The sequence below is a fragment of the Vipera berus genome, assembly GCF_964194415.1.
Source record: "Vipera berus genome assembly, chromosome: 1".
NCBI lineage: Eukaryota > Metazoa > Chordata > Lepidosauria > Squamata > Viperidae > Vipera > Vipera berus.
This window is the reverse complement of record NC_138202.1, coordinates 355,177,213-355,198,114: the sequence shown is the minus strand read 5'-3', so window position 1 is coordinate 355,198,114 and position 20,902 is coordinate 355,177,213. Positions and strand designations below refer to the sequence as shown.

General features: G+C 49.6%; 1 protein-coding gene across 2 annotated transcripts in view; it reads right to left on the bottom strand.

Moving 5' to 3' along the window:
- Window positions 1–20,902, bottom strand: part of VMP1 (vacuole membrane protein 1) — a 150,556-nt gene that overhangs the window by 102,346 nt on the left and 27,308 nt on the right. For both annotated transcript variants that reach the window (XM_081346612.1, XM_081346613.1), the window contains 2 exons: window positions 20,539–20,629; window positions 10,906–11,016 (listed from right to left, as the gene is read on the bottom strand). In XM_081346612.1, the coding sequence (XP_081202738.1) occupies window positions 10,906–11,016; window positions 20,539–20,629 (202 nt within the window). The remainder of the gene's footprint in view (window positions 1–10,905; window positions 11,017–20,538; window positions 20,630–20,902) is intronic.

Sequence of the window (20,902 nt, the reverse complement as noted above, 5' to 3'; positions counted from 1 at the left end):
ATTTAAAACCATAGTCAGTCCAGGCCCGCTTGTTGGAACATCCATGTCTTCAGGTCACGACGGAAGGACTGAAGGTCAGGGGCCGTCCGCAGCTCCGGGGGCAGTTCATTCCAGTGGGTCGGCGCGCCCACAGAGAAGGCTCTCCCCCTGGGGGTCGCCAGCCGGATTGCCTGGCCGATGGCACCCTGAGGAGGCCGACTCTGTGGGAGCGAGCCGGGCAATGGGAGGTTGACAATGGCAGCAGGTGGTCTCGCAAGTACCCCGGGCCTAAGCCATGTAGGGCTTTAAAGGTTATTACCAGCACCTTGAATTGCACTTGGAGGGTAACCGGAAGCCAATGCAGCTCACGCAGGAGTGGTGTAACATGGGAGTACCGAGATACTCCCCTAAGCACCCGCGCAGCTGCATTTTGCACCAGTTGAAGCCTCCGGGTGCTCTTCAAGGGCAGCCCCATGTAAAGAGCATTGCAGTAATCCAGGCGAGAAGTGACGAGGGCGTGGGTAACCGTGCATAGGGCATCTCGGTCCAAAAAGGGACGCAACTGGCGCACTAGGCGAACCTGTGCAAAGCCCCCCCCCGGTCACGGCCGTTAGATGATTTTCCAAATTAAGCCGTGAATCCAGGAGGACACCCAAGTTGCGAGCCTTTTCTGAGGGGGGCAATACCTCCCCCCCCATCAAAAGAGATGGAACTTGTTGGACAATACGAGATGCCGGTATCCACAGCCACTCGGTCTTAGAGGGGTTAAGCCTGAGCCTGTTCCTTCCCATCCAGACCCGCACCACATCCAGGCACCGGGACATCACGTGAAGGGCATCACTGGGCTGGCTCGGCGTGGAGATAAACAACTGGGTATCATCCGCATATTGGTGATACCTCACCCCAAAGCCATGGATGATCTCACCCAGTGGCTTCATATAGATGTTAAACAAGAGGGGAGAGAGAACCGACCCCTGAGGCACCCCACAAGTGAGGGGCTTCGGGGTAGATCTCTGTCCCCCTGCCGACATAAACTGCGAGCGGCCCAAGAGGTAGGAGGAGAACCACCATAAAACAGTGCCTCCCACTCCCAACCCCTTGAGCCGTCGCAGCAAGATACCATGGTCGATGGTATCGAAAGCCGCTGAGAGGTCAAGTAGGACCAGGACAGAGGAACAGCCCCTGTCCCAGGCCCGCCAGAGATCATCCACTAGTGCGACCAATGCCGTTTCCGTGCTGTAACCTGAAACCGGACTGGTACGGGTCCAGATAGTCCGCTTCATCCAGGAATTGCGGGAACTGATGCACCACAACACTCTCAACAACCTTTGCTACAAAGCGAAGGTTGGAGACAGAACGGTAGTTATTCAACGAGGCCGGGTCCAGAGCAGGCTTCTTGAGGAGGGGCCTCACCACCGCCTCTTTTAAGGTGGGGGGAGGAAGACAGCCTCCATCAAAGAAGCATTGACAACTGCCTGGAGTCAGCCCCCTGTCACTTCCCCGGCAGCCGAAACCAGCCAGGAGGGACATGGGTCCAATAGACAAGTTGTACTGCTCAGTCTACAAGTCATAAAAGGGCCAGGTTTAAAGACCTCTGCTTTAAGATATGTGGACTTCAACTCCCAGAATTCCCCAGCCAGCAATGCCTAGGGCAGTGCAGCGATAGGAATTTACACCTCAAATTATGAATGGAAATCCTCTTCTCTTTCTTTTATCTCTTTTCTCTTTCCCACCCACCCCACTTTCCAGCCCTACATATGAAGCCGGGGAAGCAAACAGATCACAGGTGTTCCTCGACTTACCCACAACAACTGAGGTCAAGATTTCTGTTGCAGAGCGAGAAAGTGGTTCAGTGGATGTTATCGCCTTTCCCGACCTTTCTTGCCCTGGCTGTTAAGTGAATCACTGCAGTTGTTAAGTTAGTACCACAGTTGTTGAAGTGAATCTTGGCTCCCCCATTAACACTGCTCGTCAGAAACGTCGCAAAAGGGGATCACGTGACCCCTGGGGACACTGTTGTGATTCAGGGTCAGCCTGTGGGTTCGGCAGTTGGGTCGGACGACTCAGAGGAGGAGGAGGGGGGTGTTGAAGAGCTTGCTGAGGGGATTGGACAGCTTGATGAGAGCCCCCAGCAAGGCCCCTCTCATCTGGTCACGACGCAGACCCAGCTGTGTGAGCCTGACAGCGTGGATGAAGATGACCCACAGCTGGCCCTGTTCAAGGACGCCTGACGCAGGAGGCAGTCAATCAGGAGTAAATAGAGGAAGGCAATGGGGCTCCTCGGAAGGAGGCAGAGAGAAGCCACGCCCTGAACTGTATTTAAGGGGGAATGCGTGGGAGGGCTGGTTTGCTGAAGGCAACTGCTTGAAAAGCTCCTGTTTCTTGGTTCGTGTCTTGTTCTATTTGTTTTTGTAGCAATAAATTTGGCAGGCGTAATTCCAGCCTCTTGCCTTCTTGTAAAAGGGGTTGTCCCTGCCTTTTCTGCAGGGCCGGTAGCAGGCTGGTACAGAACAGACACTGCAACAATCATAAATAGGAACCAGCGGCCAAGCGTCTGGATTTTGATCACGTGACCATGGGGATGCTACAACGGTTGTAAGTTGAAAAACAGACACAAGTCACTTCCCCCCCCCGGGTGCCGGTGTTCAGCGGTCACTAAATAAACTGTTGTAAGTCTGAGACTATCTGTATTCTTGCTCAAAATCTGAATTGACTTCCTAGGGCAGGGGTCTTCAAACTTGGCCCTTTTATGACTTGTGGACTTCAACTCCCAGAATTCCTCAGCCAGCGTGCCTGGCTGAGGAATTCTGGGCGTTGAAGTCCACAAGTCATTAAAGGGCTACGTTTGAAGACCCCTGGCCTAAGGTAAGTCTGTGAAATGGAACACTGCAACCAACCTCTTCCCCCTGGCATCAAAGATACATAGACCCAAGGACACCCATTTGCTGACTTGCAATAGACCAAGAACATAGACAGAACACAGAATAACAAGAGTTGGAAGGGACCTTGGAGATCTTCTAGTCCAACCCCCTGCTCAAGCAAGAAATCTTATAGCCTTCCTGACAAATGGGTGTCGAACGTCTTCTTGAAAACCTGCAGTGATGGAGCACCCACAATTTCTGGAGGCAAGCCCTTCCACTGGTGAATTGTTCTAACTATTAGGAAATTTCTCCTTAGTTCTAGGTTGCTTCTCTCCTTGATTAGTTTCCATCCGTTGCTTCTTTTATTTTATTTTTTTTATTTTAATCCCATTTATATCCCGCCCTTCTCCGAAGACTCAGGGCGGCTTACACTCTAAGCACAAATCAATGTGCTTAGCAATAGCCTTCATTCTATGTATATGCCTGCTTATTAGGGCTTTCGCCCCCCCCCCCAAGCGGCATTATTACAAAGTCAGCTTAATTGCCCCCAACAATCTGGGTCCTCATTTTACCTACCTCGGAAGGATGGAAGGCTGAGTCAACCTTGAGCCTGGTGGGACTCGAACCTGCACTAATGGCAGGCAGCTGGTGTTACTTCTTGTCCTGCCTTCAGGGGCTTTGTAGAGTAGCTTGACTCCCTCTTCTTTGGGGCAGCCCCTTAGATATCGGAACGCTGCTATCATGACACCCCCTGGTTCTTCTTTTCTCTAGACTATAGCCATACCCAATTGCAAATTCATGGGGGAGAGGGGGGAGGGAAGTTCTTAAGTCCTAAGCAGAACGCCCCCATCTGCAGCAATAGCAAGCTACAGAACGGGAACAATGAAAGGAGCGTAATAGCAGCTTATGAAGGGAATCCGACATGGATAAAGAAATACATGGAACAGCCCTGCCAGATTATCTGAAAACAACACACAATTGCCCAATACTTAAATGGGGAGATGAAATGGAATCATGTAATGCCAGTCCTTCAAGTTCTCGACTGGAGCTATTACACCCAATTAAAGGCACACTGAAACTAGGAGATGGTGAGTTCTAGTCCCACCTTAGATGTGAAAGTGCCTAAAGGGTAACCTTAGGCCAGTCACCTTCAGCCCAACTCACCCCAAGGGATTGTTGCTGTGGGGAAAACAGGAGGAGGAAGGAGTAGTGCATGTTTGCCATCTTGAGTTACTAATAAAGAACAGATAGTCCTCGACTGATCCGTGGCTGTTTGAAGTTACAAACGGCACTGAAAAAATGAGTTATGACTGTTTTTCAACTTATGACCATGACAGCAACCCCAGGGTTATATGAATAGTATAGTATAGTATAGTATAGTATAGTATAGTATAGTATAGTATAGTATAGTATAGTATAGTATAGTATAGTATAGAATAGAATAGAATAGAATAGAATAGAATAGAATAGAATAGAATAGAATAGAATAGAATAGAATAGAATAGGAGCTGGACGGGTCCTTGGAGGTCTTCTAGTCCAGCCCCCTGCTCAAGCAGAACCTACACCATTTCAGACAATCATTGCAGCATCCCCACGATCACGTGATCCAATATGAAATGTTTGGCAACTGGCATTTATTTGTGAACGTTGCAGTGTCCTGAGCTCATCCGATCGCTTTTCGCGACCTTCTGCCAAGCAAAATTAATGGGGAAGCCAGATTCACTTAATAACCGTGTTACTAACTTAACAAACTGCAGCGATTCACTCAACCACTGTGGCAAGAAAGGTCGTCAAGTGGGGCAAAACTCACTTAACGATGGTCTTGCTTAGCGACAGCAATTTGGGGCTCAATTCTGAGGATCCTAAATGCTCTTCCAGAGATGATTTGACTCCACATTGCAGCTAGGACCCTGTTGGTCAAGGACATCCGGTTGGAGGGGTCCAGGAGAAAGGCCTTTTCTGCTGTGGCCCCTGCCCTTTGGACCACTGTGCCTCTCCAGGTGAGATCTGCCCCCACCTGCTTGGCCTTCCGGAAGGACCTCAAAACCTGACTCTGCTGACAGGCCTGGGGTCCTGGTGGAGGGGGTCTCATACTGGAGTTGCTCAATGGACCGAGATAAGATGCTGCCTCCAGCCCATGCTATTCTGGGTTTTTTAAAAAAAACTTATTTAACATCATAATCATAATCATAATAGTAAAGTTGGAAGGGACCTTGGAGGTCATCTAGTCCAACCCCCTGCTCAGACAGGAAACCCTATACCAGGGGTCTTCAAACTTGTCCCTTTTATGTGTGGACTTCAACTCCCAGAATTCCTCAGGCAGGCACACTGGCTGAGGAATTCTGGGAGTTGAAGTCCACACATCATAAAAGGGACAAGTTTGAAGACCCTTGCCCTATACCATTTCAGACAAATGGCTGTCCAGTCTCTTCTTAAAAACTTCCAGTGTTGGAGCATTCACAGCTTCTGGAGGCAAGTCATTCTGCTGCTTAATTGTTCTAACTGTTCTAATTGTTCTAACATCAAGTTATTTAATATTTTGTATCAAGGGTCTTCAAACTTGGCCCTTTTATGACTTGTGGACTTCAACTCCCAGAATTTGCCTGGCTGAGGAATTCTGGGAGTTGAAGTCCACAAGTCATAAAAGGGGCCCAGTTTGAAGACCCCTGCTTTGTACCTTTGGTTTATTTATTTGTCATATTTAAGAACTGCCTATCTCCCTCTTGGAGGGACTCTGGATGGCGTACAATAAATTAGTAAAAGTGTGTAAAAAAAAAGTATGCAAAACTTAAGCACTGTCTTGCTGAGCCACAGAAATTTATGACTTGTGGACTTCAGCTTAAAAATTGATTAAAAGGACAGAGTGAGGGCTATCAGGCGCCAAGCAGCCCCACCTATGTACCTCAAGTATGGCAGAGAATCATGTATTTTACATCTTTACGGTTTTCACACTTTACGACCGTTGCGCTATCCCAAGATCACATGGGATTACTAGGCAACTGACTCGTATTTATCCCGGAGGTCATGTGTGTCTTGCTTAGTAATGGAAATTTTGGGCTGCACTGAGCCGTTAAGTCGAGGACCTGCTGTCAAATATGCCTCCAGAAGGTGGCACCAAGTTTTCAAGGCCAAAGGGCACTTTGCACGCTTAAATTCAGAAGCAGCTAGTTCTCCGTGCTGAGTAAAAAGACTTCGAGGGTGGGTCATTCCTGAACGAGACAACCACACCCTCTAGTGTCCGTTAAAACCAAAATTAAGCAAAACAAGATTTTCTAGAAACGTGCGTATTTCTAAACTCTTTCTCAGGGAACTGTAAAACTTCTTTCAAGTCCACAGCAAAACCAAGTAGTATAATCACCACTACAGGTAGAGCCTTACTTACGACCACGGTTGAACCCCAAATTCTGTTGCTAAGTGAGATATTTGTTAAGTGAGGTTTTTCCCCCATTTTATGACCTTTCTTGCCACAGTTGTTAAGGAAATCCCTGCAGTTGTTAAGTGAATCTGGCTTTCCCCATTGACTTTGCTCGTCAAAGGTCACAAAAAAGTGATCACATGACCCCCGGGGACACTGCAACCGTCATAAATATGAGTCAGTTGCAAAGAGCCTTAATTTTGATCACATGACCGTGGGGGATGCTGCAATGGCTTGTAAGTGTGAAAAATAGTCATGTCGCTATTTTCAGCATCGTTGTAACTTCGAGCAGTCACTAAACGTACTGTTGTAAATTGAGGACTACCTGTACAGCCATCATCCTTCCGCACAGAATTAAAAGTATGAGAGCAGTTCTAATCAAACCCATTTTTTTATGATGGCGACAAGACTGGCAGGTTTGGAAGAAAAACGAGAGAGACGGGGGGGGGGGGAAATAAAAACATATAACGCAAAAGAAAAAAAAGAAATTAATCCTTTCAGACGTATCAACCGCAAGGAATACATTTCACTGAAAGAGCGAGTTGATTTAACTTGAGAAAAATACTTATTTCTTCCCTTCAGCCCATTTTGCATAACTGAAGCATGAGGTGATACCGACTGGATTTCTTCTAGTTTTAATTGTTATCCTTCTGGCAGCAAATGGCGACAGTCCGAAACCAACCACGGCATTCAATTCCAAAAAGGGAAAGTGGGGGGGGGGGAGAAAGAGTTTTCCAGATAACTGAAGTCAAAAAGGAGGAAGCCAACTATGTGGTCTGGCTTCCAGTCTGCACCAAACCGTAAAATCATTTGCATGCTTTTGGCAAGGCACCCTGTGAGAAGCCAGCCACCATAACGTATTTTAACCTGGAACTACGAGGATGGTTAACCAAGCTCCAAGCAACAGGTCAGGAAGATGGAAACAGAATGATGGAAGACGGGCCTTTTTTGGGCAGACATTCAACTGGAAAACTCAAACCAACTTCGTCTTGTTTGAACTCTGGGTGGGTTGCTTAGTTCAGGGATCCCCAACCTATGGGCTGTGAATTTGAATTGAATTTGAATTTATTAAATTTATATGCCACCCTTCTCCCTAAGGACTCAGGGCGGCTCACAACAATAAAAAGTTAAAAACATAAAATACAAAATTTAAAAAAGAATTAAACAATGAAGTAAATACATAACAATAGACCCAATAAAACCAAATTGAAAACTATAGACAGTCCAGGCCCGCTTGTTGGAACAACCATGTCTTCAGGTCACGGTGGAAGGACCGAAGGACAAGGGCCAACTGCAGCTCCGGAGGCAACTCATTCCAGAGGGTCGGTGCGCCCACAGAGAAGGCTCTCCCCCTGGGGGTCGCCAGCCGGCATTGCTTAGCCGACGGAACCCTGAGGAGGCCGACTCTGTGGAAGCGAACCGGGTGATGGGAGGTTGACAATGGCAGCAGGTGGTCTCGCAAGTACCCCAGGCCTAAGCCATGTAGGGCTTTAAAAGTGATTACCAGCACCTTGAATCGCACCAGGACGACAACCGGAAGCCAGTGCAGCTCGCGCAGGAGTGATGTAACATGGGAGTATTGAGAAACTCCCATAAGCACCCGCGCAGCCACATTTTGCACCAGCTGAAGCCTCCGGGTACACTTCAAGGGCAGCCCCATGTAGAGAGCATTGCAGTAATCCAGGCGAGAAGTGACAAGGGCGTGGGTGACCGTGCATAGGGCATCTCGGTCCAAAAAGGGGCGCAACTGGCTCACTAGGCGAACCTGTGCGAAGGCCCGCCTGGTCACAGCAGTTAGATGATCCTCCAAGTTAAGCCGTGAATCCAGGACACCCAAGTTGCGGGCCCTTTCTGAGGGGGGCAATACCTCCCCCCATCAAAAGAGATGGAACATGTTGGACAATACGAGATGCCGGTATCCACAGCCACTCAATCCTGGAGGGGTTCAGCCTGAGCCTGTTCTTTCCCATCCAGACCTGCACCGGGACATCACGTCAAGGGCATCACTGGGTTGGCTCGGGGTGGAGATGAACAACTGGGTATCATCCGCATATTGGTGATACCTCACCCCAAAGCCACGGATGATCTCACCCAGTGGCTTCATATAGATGTTAAACAGGAGGGGGGAGAGAACTGACACCTGAGGCACCCCTCAAGTGAGGGGCCTCGGGGTAGATCTCTGCCCCCCTGCCAATACAAACTGCGAGCGGCCCAGGAGGTAGAAGGAGAACCACCGTAAAACAGTGCCTCCCACTCCCAACCCCTCAAGCTGCCGCAGCAGGATACCATGGTCGATGGTATCAAAAGCCGCTGAGAGGTCAGGTAGGACCAGGACAGAGGAACAACCCTTATCGCGGGCCCGCCAGAGATCATCTACCAGTGGCATTGAGCATTCACCACTTCTGGAGGCAGGTTGTTCCACTTGGCCAGCAGGCCGTGGAAATGTCCGGCGCACACAAGCATGCGTGCGTACTCCCCCGCACTCACACTAGCACCGGCAACCCTGTTCGTGCATGTGTGTGGGTGTAAACGGGACCGCCAGAGCCAGGTATGTATGCATGGCCCATATGCACATGCGCAAACTGGGCCACTAGTGCAGGTGGGTGTACGCAACCCGTTTGAACCCTGGGTGGATTGTGTAGTTCAGAGGTCCACAAACTATGGGCAGTCACCCACTATCGGGCTTCAGCCTCGTGGCCAGCGGAGCGCAGAAATGGAAGTCCAGTGTGGACATGCATGCGTACTCCCACTTGCGCTAGCGCCTACGACCCCATTTGAGCATTCGTGTGGGCGCAAGTGGGACCGCTACCACATGTGTGTGTGTGTGGCCCATTTGTGCATGCGTGAACTGGGCCACTACCACGGGTGGGTGTACACAGCCCGTTCGTGCATGCGCGAATAGGGCCACTAGCGCCAGGCAGGTGTGTGCTGCCCGTTTGTGCCTGCGCAAATGGGGCTGCTAGCGCGGGGCATGTGCACATGGCCTGTTTGCATATGCATGAACAGGGCCGCTAATGCCGCGCTGGTGCGCATGGCCCTGTTTGCACATGTGCATGCGTGCACCAAATTGGAAGCCAGTCTCCTTCCCTCCGGGCTGCGAGCCTGCAAAGGTTGGAGACCTCTGGTTTAGTTGGTTGGTCAGCTGGCCGGCTGGTATGTTTGTTTGTTTATAAAATTTATAGGCCACCCATCTTGCCTCAAGATAACTCTGAGCAGCTCCCAGTCACAAAAATAAAAAGTATATCACATAAACCAAAAAAGATTCTGTGATTAAATGAAGAAACTGTGGCAGGGCATTTTTTATACTTTTCAACAGAAGAGAATGTTTGTAGCGCAGGGTTGAACTGTGGGGTCCCTGGTGTGCTCTGAGCTTGGTGGCTTTCTTGCAGATGTTCCATTACGCGATAAGCAAACTAGTGTAATATCATCAGTGTCACAGGGCTACTGTCTTCATGATCACTTGAAAGTTCATCCTAAAGCAGTGTTTTTCAAGCTTAACCACTTTAAGATGTGTGGATTTCAACTCCCAGAATTCTATGCTGGCTGGGGAATTCTGGGAGTTGAAGTCCACACATCTTAAAAGTGGTTAAGCTTGAAAAACACTGTCCTAAGTAATATTTGTGGGCAGACACAAGTCCAGTTCTTCAAGTATCCTGGAAGAAAACAAGCTGCCAGGATTCAAGCATGCTGCTAAGCTAAAATTTGGCTCATACTATTGTGTGAAGCCAGCCATTGTGGTTTGCAACCCATTTTTCATAGTTTAAAGCAGGGGTCTTCAAACTTGGCCCTTTTATGACTTGTGGACTTCAACTCCCAGAATTCCTCAGCCAGCAAAGCTGGCTGAGGAATTCTGGGAGTTGAAGTCCACAAGTCATAAAAGGGCCAAGTTTGAAGACCCCTGCTTTAAAGTATGAACCCATCTGACTGCAGCAGATTTAACAAGCCGAGATTAAGGAAAACCCAGTCTGGCTGCATTCCCTCCTTAAGAAATAATGCTGTATATAGGTCGTCCCCGACTTACGACCACAATTGAGCCCAACCCTTCTGTTGCCAAAGAAATTTGTTAAGTGTGTTTTGCCCCGCTTTGCGATCTTTCCTGCCACAGTTGTTAAGTGAATCAGTGCGGTTGTTAAGCTACAAACACGGTTGTTAAGTGAATCTGGCTTCCCCCATTGACTTTGCTTGACAGAAGGACGCAAAAGGGGACCACGTGACCCCGGGACACTGCAGCCGTCGTAAATATGAGCCAGTTGCCAAGCGGCCAAATTGATCATGTGACCACAGGGAATGCTGCAACGGTCGTTAAGTGTGAAAAATGTGGTAAGTCACTTTTTTCAGCGATGTAGCTTTGAACGGTCAGTAAATGAACTGTTGCAAGTCGAGGACTGCCTGTATATCCTGCCCCCTGACTTCACTCTAACCCTGGATCACTAAACACTTCAGTTCTATAATTGCTTCAGTACTATTTTGGTTCAACTTAAACCCAAAATCTATTTAATTGATACCCCGTCAAAATCTTTTTTTTCCTCTTTCCAAAGCAGAGTGAGGCGGATCGTGCAAATGTGCTCATTTCTTCCCCCAATTTCCCCAAATGAGTATTTTTTTTTCTTTTAGTGAAAAATCCCAATCTTTGAAAAAGTTAAAACTTACCAAGTAGAGCAGAAAGGTGTGAAGACCTGTCCCGAGTCCCACCGAGGACAAAATGCCCAAGCCGGCCCAGTAGGCGCACCATAAAAGCTTTTTTTCCATATACTGCACATACTGAAAAAAAGAAGAAAAAAAGGAAAATGAATTCCTCAGCAGTCGAAAGAAGACATGTCCTACCATTGTGCAGCCGCAGCAGAATTTGGGTTTCAGGTTATTTTGAGAGTCTTCAATATCAGCCATCGGTGTCTGCTAGAAACCAGGAGTCTGTGAGTTCTAGTCCCCGTCTTAGGCAAGAAAGCCTATTGGGCAACTTTCAGCCAATCATCAGGAGTCTGTGAGTTCTAGTCCCGTCTTAGGCACGAAAGCCTATTGGGCGACTTTGAGCCAATCATCAGGAGCCTCTGAGCTAGTCTTGCCTTAGGCACGAAAGCCTATTGGGTGACCTTGAGCCAATCATCAGGAGCCTCTGAGCTAGTCTTGCCTTAGGCACGAAAGCCTATTGGGCGACTTTGAGCCAATCATCAGGAGCCTCTGAGTTCTAATCCCACCTTAGACATGAAAGCCTATTGGGTGATTTCGGGCCAATCGCCAGGAGACGGTGAGTTCTACTCCCGCCTTAGGCATGAAAAAGCCAACTGGGTGACTTTGAGCCAATCATCAGGTGATGGTGAGTTCTAGTTCCATCTTAAGCGTGAAAGGCAACTGGGCAACTTTGGGCCAATCACCAGGAGATGGCGAGTTCTAATCCCACCTTTGGGTGAATTTGGGCCAATCGCCAGGAGATGGCGAGTTCTAATCCCACCTTTGGGTGAATTTGGGCCAATCACCAGGAGTTGGTGAGTTCTAGTCCCGCCTTAGGCATGAAAGCCAACTGGGTGACTTTGAGCCGATCATCAGGAGCCTGTGAGTTCTAGTCCCGCCTCAGCCATGAAAGCCAGCTTTGGGCCAGTCCCTCCCTCTCAGTCCAATCTACCTCACAAGGTTGTTGTTGTGGGGATCAGGTATGTTTGCTACTTTGAGTTACTTATAAAGTAAGAAAGGCAGAATAAAAATCAATCAATCAATCAAATAAATAAAGCAAGCAAGCCAGTTCCGTGACTAGAACAACGACTGAAAAGAATCAGGAGAGACTGGGCAGCCTTGAACGGATTTGAAGAAAAATGGTTTGATTTCTTTGCTCCAAGCACTTGAAGCTGGCCAAACATCGCTCATGTATTGTTCCACGGAGTACAGATAGTCCTCGACTTACAACAACTGGGACCGGAGTTCCCAACGATAAACAAAGTGGTTGTTAAGTGAGTCGCACCCAGTTTTACGGCCTTTTTGCCATGGTTGTTAAGCGAATCACTGTCACTGTTAAGTGAATCCAGCTTTCTCCATTGACACTGCTCGTCGGAAACGGTCTGGGAAGGTTTGCAAAGGGCGATCCCCGTGACCCCGTGACGTGGCAACCACTGCAAATACATCCAGGTTTGCCAAGCGCCCAAATTTAGATCACGTGACCATGGGGATGTTCTGACAGTTGAAAATGGGGTGACTTGTTTTCAGGGCCTTTGCACGGTTGCTAAACAAACGGTTGTAAGTCAAGGACTACTTGTAGAGCCACTCATCTCCCCAGTAAACTGAAAAGAAAAAAAAATTGATATTTTGCATGTGTACCACCCAATTTTAATCTTCAACTCGATTTTCTGGGTCTCTGCAATACGCAGATAACCCTTCCATTATTAAGGGGCACTAACAAAATAAGGACAAACCAAAATGTATATTACTACATTTTGAAGGGTACCAGAGGGAAGGACGAGAAACAATGGTTGGAAACTGATCAGAGAGAAGAGCAACCTGGAATTAAGGAGAAACTTCCTAACAGTGAGGACAATCAACCAGTGGAACAGTTTGCCACCAGAAATCATGGACGCTCCATCACAGGAGATTTTTAAGAAGAGACTAGACAATCACCTGCTTGAGATGGTATAGGTTCTCCTGGTTGAACAGGGGGCTGGACTAGAAGACCTCCAAGGTCCCTTCCAGCTCTATTCTATTCTATTCTATTCTATTCTATTCTATTCTATTCTATTCTATTCTATTCTATTCTATTCTATTCTATTCTTCTACTTCATTCCATTATTCTATTCTATTCTATTCTATTCTATTCTATTCTATTCTATTCTATTCTATTCTATTCTATTCTATTCTATTCTATTCTATTCTATTCTATTAACCTTGAGCAACTAGATGGAAAGCAAGATGGAAATCAATATTTTAATAATAATAGCAATAATAACAAGGATCCACTGGCGGGGTGGCACAGGGGTTAGGATGGAGTATGACAGGCTAACTCTGCCCACAGCCTGGAGTTGGATCCGGATGGGGCTCCAGGTTGACTCCGCCTTCCATCATTCAAAGGTCGGTAAAATGAGGGACCAGACTGTTGAAAATTGCTCAGAAAGTGCTGTGAAGCACTAAAGGTAAAGGTAAAGGTTCCCCCGCACATGCATGCTAGTCGTTTCCAACTCTAGGGGCCGGTGCTCATCTCCGTTTGAAAGCCAAAGAGCCAGCGCTTGTCCGAGGACGTCTCCATGGTCATGTGGCCGGCATGACTAGACGCCAAAGGTGCACGGAACGCTGTTACCTTCCAACCGTAGTGGTCCCTATTTTTCTACTTGCATTTTTACGTGCTTTCAAACTGCTAGGTTGGCAGAAGCTGGGACGAGTAACAGGCGCTCACTCTGTTACGCGGCATTCGGGATTCGACCCACCAGACTGCCGACCATCTGATCGACAAGCTCAGCGTCCTAACCCACTGAGCCACTGCACCACTGTGAAGCACTACTAAGGAGTGGTATATAAGTCTAAATGCTATTGCTGTTGCTATTGGCCAAGATCCATAAAGTTTGCTTAGCCTCGGCTTATGTCTGCCCCAGTAGCTTCCAAAGTTAGGGCAGGGCGATGAGTGATTTTAGCTCAAGCTCAGATTAGACGGCTCTTTCTCAGACCTGCCCTGCTTTCAAAGCCACCTACTTATTCGCCAGCTTAGAGGCAGATAACAGAAAGCTGATCCTTCTCATCCCAAATTAGAAGCTTAAGGAAACAATAAGTGGCCTCATTCCAATTCAAGAAACTCCAGAGTTAAGTGGGATAAATGCTAAGTTGTGTTCTGGACTTCAGGAAGAGCTGATAAATACAGTTAGCTTTTGCTTCTAAAAAAAAAAGTATATAGTAGCAATCCAAGAGAGTATTTGTAGTCACGGTTGAACTGTACGAGTCCTTGGTGTTCTCTGGGCTTGCTTGTTTTCTTGCAGACGTTTCATTACCCAAGTAAGTAATGTCATCAGTGTTAGAAGGGGATTTGCTGTCTGTTTATATATTAGGGGCTTGTCCTGTCAGTATTAGTGGAAGAGTTCTTGGTGCTTCCATGATCAAGCTGTTGTTGTTTACTGCTAGTTGGTTTGTCTGCGCTGTTAAGTTCCTTGAATGATGTTGTTTACACCTTGGTTGTTAATCTTAGCGTTAACCACAGAGAACACTCTCACTTATATTTATTTTTTTTTATTTTTTTTTTTTTATTACATTTATATCCCGCCTTTCTCCGAAGACTCAGGGCGGCTTACAAGCTTAGCAGTAGCCTTCATTCTATGTATATGCCTGCTTATTAGGGCTTTCACACACACACCAAGCGGCATTATTACAAAGTCAGCTTAATTGCCCCCAACAATCTGCGTCCTCATTTTACCTACCTCGGAAGGATGGAAGGCTGAGTCAACCTTGAGCCTGGTGGGATGCGAACCTGCACTAATTGCAGGCAGCTGGTGTTACTTAAGGAGGCATTAGCCCTCTGCTCCACCAAACAGACCAAGTCACTAGTATATAAATATTTATTTATTTATTTATTTATTTATTGCATTTATATACCGCCCTTTCCCTGAGGACTCAGGGCAGTTTACAGGGAGTTAAAAAACAACCATACAAAAGTTAAAACCCAATTTAAAAAATATTAAATCAACCCTGTACTATTAAACCCCCCCAATTAAAATGAATATCTCCTCAGCCTGGGCCCGAGAGCTCAAAGAGCCAGGTCTTCAGGCCCCGGCGGAATGATCGGAGGTCGGGAGCAGTCCTCAGCTCCACCGGCAGCTGGTTCCAGAGGGCAGGCGCCCCCACTGAGAAGGCCCTATCCCTGGGTGTCACCCGCCGGCAATCTCTTACCGGCGGGACCCTGAGCAGACCCTCCCTGTGGGAGCGCACTGGGCGAAGGGCATTTGATGCCGGCAGCAGGTGTTCCCTCAGATATCCCGGACCCAGGCCATGTAGGGCTTTATAGGTGATAACCAGCACCTTGAATTTCACCCGGAGGGCAACCGGAAGCCAATGCAGCTCGCGGAGTAGAGGTGTTACATGGGAGTATCGGGAGACCCCCATTACAACTCGCGCGGCCGCATTCTGCACCAGTTGAAGCCTCCGAGTGGTCTTCAAGGGCAGCCCCATGTAGAGAGCGTTACAGTAGTCTAAACGGGAGGTCACAAGCACATGAGTAACTGTGCGTAGGGCGTCTCGGTCCAGATAGGGACGCAACTGGCGCACCAGGCGAACCTGTGCAAAAGCCCCCCTGGTCACGGCTCCTATGTGATCTTCAAAATTGAGCCGTGAGTCCAGGAGGACGCCCAAGTTGCGAGCCCTATCAACGGGGGGTAACACCTCACCCCCCATCGTTAGAGGTGGAATAACTTGGTTAACCCGAGATGCCGATATGCACAGCCACTCAGTCTTGGCGGGATTGAGACGAAGCCTGTTTCTCCCCATCCAGACCTGGACCGCCTCCAGGCAACGGGACATCACGGAGAGGGCATCGCTGGGTTGGTTCGGGGTGGAAAGAAAAAGTTGGGTATCATCAGCGTACTGGTGATACCCCACCCCGAAGCCACGAATGATCTCGCCCAGCGGCTTCATATAGATGTTGAACAGGAGGGGCGAGAGAACCGACCCCTGAGGAACTCCACAAATGAGAGACCTCGGGGCGGATCTCTGCCCTCCTGTCAACACCGACTGCGAGCGGCCCTGGAGGTAGGAGGAGAACCACCGTAAAACGGTGCCTCCCACTCCCAACCCCCTGAGACGCCGCAGCAGGATACCATGGTCGATGGTATCGAAAGCCGCTGAGAGATCTAATAGGACCAGGACAGAGGAGCAACCCCTGTCCCTTGCCCTCCAGAGATCATTCACCAGCGCGACCAATACCGTCTCCGTGCTGTGTCCGGGCCTGAAACCCGATTGGTACGGGTCCAGATAATCAGTTTCCTCCAGGAACAGAGGGAGCTGATGCGCCACCACACTCTCAACAACCTTCGCCAGAAAGCGAAGGTTGGAGACTGGACGGTAGTTGTCTAAAGCAGCCGGGTCCAAAGCAGGCTTCTTGAGAAGGGGTCTCACCACCGCCTCCTTCAAGGCGGCAGGGAAGACACCCTCCTTCAGAGAAGCAGTTATTACTGCATGGAAGCAGCCTCGTGTTCCCTCCCGAGCCGCATAAGCTAGCCAGGAGGGGCACGGATCCAACAAACAGGTGGTGGTGCTCAGTCTCCCCATGATCCTGTCCACATCATCAGGGGAAACAGGGTCGAACTCAGTCCAGATAACGTGCTCAAGACCGCCTGATTCCTCCACATCAGACTCTGCCCAGTCAGAGTCCAGGCCGGTCCGGATCCGAGCGATTTTGTCCGCCAGATGATGACTAAACTCCTCGGCTCGTCCCTGCAAGGGATCCTCTCTCACCTCCTGGTTAAGGAGGGAGCGAGTCACCCTAAACAGGGCGGCCGGGCGATTATCTGCGGACGCGATAAGGGCGGCAAAGTAGTTAGACTTCGCCGTCCTTATCGCCGCAAGATAAGACCTTATAAAGGTTCTTAACTGCAATCGGTCGGATTCGGATCGGCTGGATCTCCAACCGCTCTCTAGACCTCGTCTCCGACGCTTCATCTCCCGGAGCTCCACAGAGAACCATGGGGCCCAACGGGATCTGCGCCGGGTCAGAGGTCGCATGGGTACAACGCAGTCAAGTGCCCTGGTGGCAGCCGTTTCCCAGGCCTCCACCAGAGCATCGACTGGGCTGTGGGTAAGGGTGATAGGTATAGGCCCAAGCGCCCTCTGGAATCGATCCGGATCCATTAGGCGCCTGGGGCGGAACCACCTGGTCGGTTCCGCCGCCCAGCGGCGGGGGGTGGCATGACGGAAAACCAGCCTCAGGAGGTGGTGATCTGACCATGACAGAGGGGTGATGGACGGGGAGCCCCCTCCCAGATCATCCAACCACTGTCCAGACAGGAATACCAGGTCGAGAGTATGATCCCCCACATGAGTCGGGCCCTCAATAACCTGGGTCAGGCCCATGGCTGTCATGGAAGCCATGAACTCCCGAGCTAACTCCGACGACCCTCCCAGTGACGGCAGGTTGAAGTCACCCAGGACTATAAGCCTGGGGAACTCCACCGCCAACCCTGAGAGGGTGTCGAGCAGCTCAGGCAGGGCTGTTGCCACACAGCTGGGCGCCAGGTATGTAAGCAACAAACCCAACTGAACCCGAGAACCACATCTCAAGAGGAGGGATTCGCTCCCGGCCATCTGGACAATGGTGGCCTCCCGGGGACACAAAGTCTCCCGAATAACCACTGCCACCCCACCACCCCTGCCCTGAGCCCGTGGCTGGTGCAGCACCCGGAAACCTGGCGGGCATAATTCGGTGAGAGGCACCCCTCCCTCCGAACCCAACCAAGTTTCCGTGATGCACGCTAGATCCGCACCTTCCTCCTCGATCAGATCATGAATGAGGGGAGCTTTGTTAACTACGGATCTAGCGTTAAAATAGACCAACCTGAGCTCAGGGGCCTAATCACCCTCATCCCCGGGTAAGAGGGTGTCGGAGCGCGCCACCGCTCGGAGATAGCGGGGGCGCGATCCCAGGTGTTGATATGGCCCTCCGCGCAAACACCTGCTGCCATTCCCTATCGCCGTGGGGATTTGAAGCCCCACCCCCACATTCCCAGAACCAGCAGCCACCCCCCCCGACCCCGTCCCGTCAGGACCTCTAACAGGTCCAGACTGAGTGCCGGTTAAAGATTTCCTCCCTCCCCTCCCCTCCCTCCCCCTCCCTAACCTTTTAAAATAACCGGCTAAAAATTTTATCAGGGGCCTCTTAGCACGTCTCCACTCGAGGCCCCTAGTTAAGCCCAGCCACCTCTCGGAACCCCGGCAATTGGGTCCGTCATCAAGGGGAATGTTAGAAAAGAAGGCTGGTCGTATCCAGGAGGGAGAAACCCCTCTGAGGGCGCACAAGTCCGATCCAGAGTACTGTAAGCGAGCCATAAGATGGAACTGTCCATATGAGCCATTGTTCACAAATGGGGTCAAAAGTTATTAAGCTGATGAGATGTTAGTTCAGATGTAAAGAACATTAAGTCCGGAACGTGTCTTCATCCAGCAGTCTGCCAATCCGGCTCTGCTCTCACCTGAGCCGGTCCAGACAAGAGCTCATGACTGTCCTCTCACCTAGCCATGAAATCCAGCCTGGGATGGATAAGGGCAGCGTTGCTGGGGAAGCAAAAGTCCACCTTGCTAGTCTCTCACACCAGCAGGGGATTGATAGCCAGTCCAGAGCCGCCCTCTCACCACGGCCTGTCCTAGACTCCTTCCGGAACATCATAGGGAGGTCACGGGAACAGGAGAAAAAATGTCCCAAATCCTGTTCCAGCATCCAGTCCATCTTAGAAAGTAGCAAGCAGACCATCCAGCACACTAAATCCATTTCTAGGGCTGCAGGGAGCTCAGTTATAAATGTCAAATGCTCAGATTCAAGCAGCCAAATCTCCATCGTCCTCTGAGAAAAAGGAGACAGAAAAGTCTCCCCCATAGCCTCCACGCCGAAACGGGAATCCGCAGCCATTTTATAAGCGGAAAGGCCAGGAGCAACAGACAGGAACAGAGAGATCCACACGGCTGCAGACGGCGCCCTCCAACCGAGTTCAGGCGCCTGATGATCCATCCAGAGGTCCGCAGCAGGATCCTAGGCTGCCGAAGTCATCTCAATCTGAGAAGCTTCCCCAACGCCCGAGGAAGGGAGAGCGAGCAATCGGTTCTAGCCAGCACAGCGCCTGACAGCTGATCCAGAGCACCAGCTGATCGGCGGCAAGCTACCATTGTGTAGGCTCACCACAGAGACCAAACGCCACTCTCTCCTACCACTGATGACGTTACACAGTAGGGCACTGAAACGTCCAGACGAAAACAACCAAGCTCAGAGAGTACCAAGGACCCCAAAGTGTACAGTACTTCTTAGCAACAACATACTAAGCATATGAAAGACTATTGGTTGATTAAAATCTGAGAGGTAACGTGGGACAATGGTTAAAATACTGCACTAACATCTGGTAAATCCAGAGATCTCTCTGGATAAGAGTGGCCTTGTAGGGCAATTCCAACTGTAGCAGAGTTCCCCAACCTTTGCGGCTTTGCAGAGGGGGATGGTTCCGCGTGAGCTGCAGGCAAACGGGGGCAGCTCCATTTGCATGAGCGGTGGGCACATAGAATAACACAGAACAGAGTTAGAAGGGACCTTGGAGGTCTTCTAGTCCAACCTCCTGCTCAGACAGGAAACCCTATGGTATACTATTTCAGACAAATGGCTGTCCAGTCTCTTCTTAAAAACTTCCAGTGTTGGAGCATTCACCACTTCTGGAGGCAGGTTGTTCCACTGGTTAATTGTTCTCACTGTCAGGAAGTTTCTCCTTAGTTCTAGGTTGCTTCTCTCCTTGACTAGTTTCCATCCGTTGCTTCTTGTCCTGCCTTCAGGTGCTTTGGAGAATAGCTTGACTCCCTCTTCTTTGGGGCAGCCCCTGAGATATTGGAACACTTGCTATCATGTCCCCCCTCGTCCTTCTTTTTGTTAGACTAGTCATACTGCATTCGCCCTCCACTTGGGCGAATGGAGTGCACACGCACGCACTTGCTGCTCCTTGCACAAATGGTGATGCGCACGCACGCATGCTCACCTGCCACTTTGGCAACCCGGTTCTGAACAGCTCAAGGCCTGGTAGTGGGCCATAGACTGGGGACCTCTGACCTGCAGGGTTGTTGTGAGTATAAAAGAGGTTCCTCAAAAGGATCTTTTAAATTTCTCCTCTGGCTTGGTAAGGTAATGGTAATGGTTCCCCCGCACATGTTTGCTAGTCGTTTCCGACTCTTATCTCTGTTTCAAAGCCGAAGAGCCAGCACTTGTCCGAGGACGTCTCCGTGGTCATGTGGCCGGCATGACTAGACGCCAAAGGCGCACGGAACGCTGTTACCTTCCCACCGTAGTGGTCCCTATTTTTCTACTTGTATTTTTACGTGCTTTCGAACTGCTAGGTGGGCAGAAGCTGGGACGAGTAACAGGCGCTCACTCTGCTACGCGGCACTTGGGATTTGACCCGCCAAACTGCCGACCTTCTGACCGACAAGCTCAGCGTCCTAACCCACTGAGCCACCGCGTGCCTGGCTTGGTACCAACGTGCTAATTGCAGCTTGAATAAAAAGTAAATGTAGCGAGAGTGTGTGCGTAAATCCTTTGAGAATTGAGGAAAACACTGGGTTAACTTTGCACATGCAGTTAGTTACCTTTTGATGCGCTCCCTCGATATAATACGTAGATGTAAGAATGGCAAGCAGCAGTAAAAGAGACACCACTATCCTTCGGCGATGCCACAGCCTGAGGAAAAGGAAAAAAAAAGCCCGCTCTTACATTTGCAGATCTGGAAAAAGGAGACAGATCGTCCTCGGACTTACCACCATCCGTTTAGCGGCCGTTCGAAGTTACAGCAGCACTGGAAAAAAGGGACTTTCGATTGGTTTTCTCGCACTTACGACAACTGCGGCATCATTTTAATCACGTGATCAAAATGGAGGCCCCTGGCAGGGATTTATTTATTTATTTATTTACTTTATTTATATACCGCCCTTCTCCCGAAGGACTCAGGGCGGT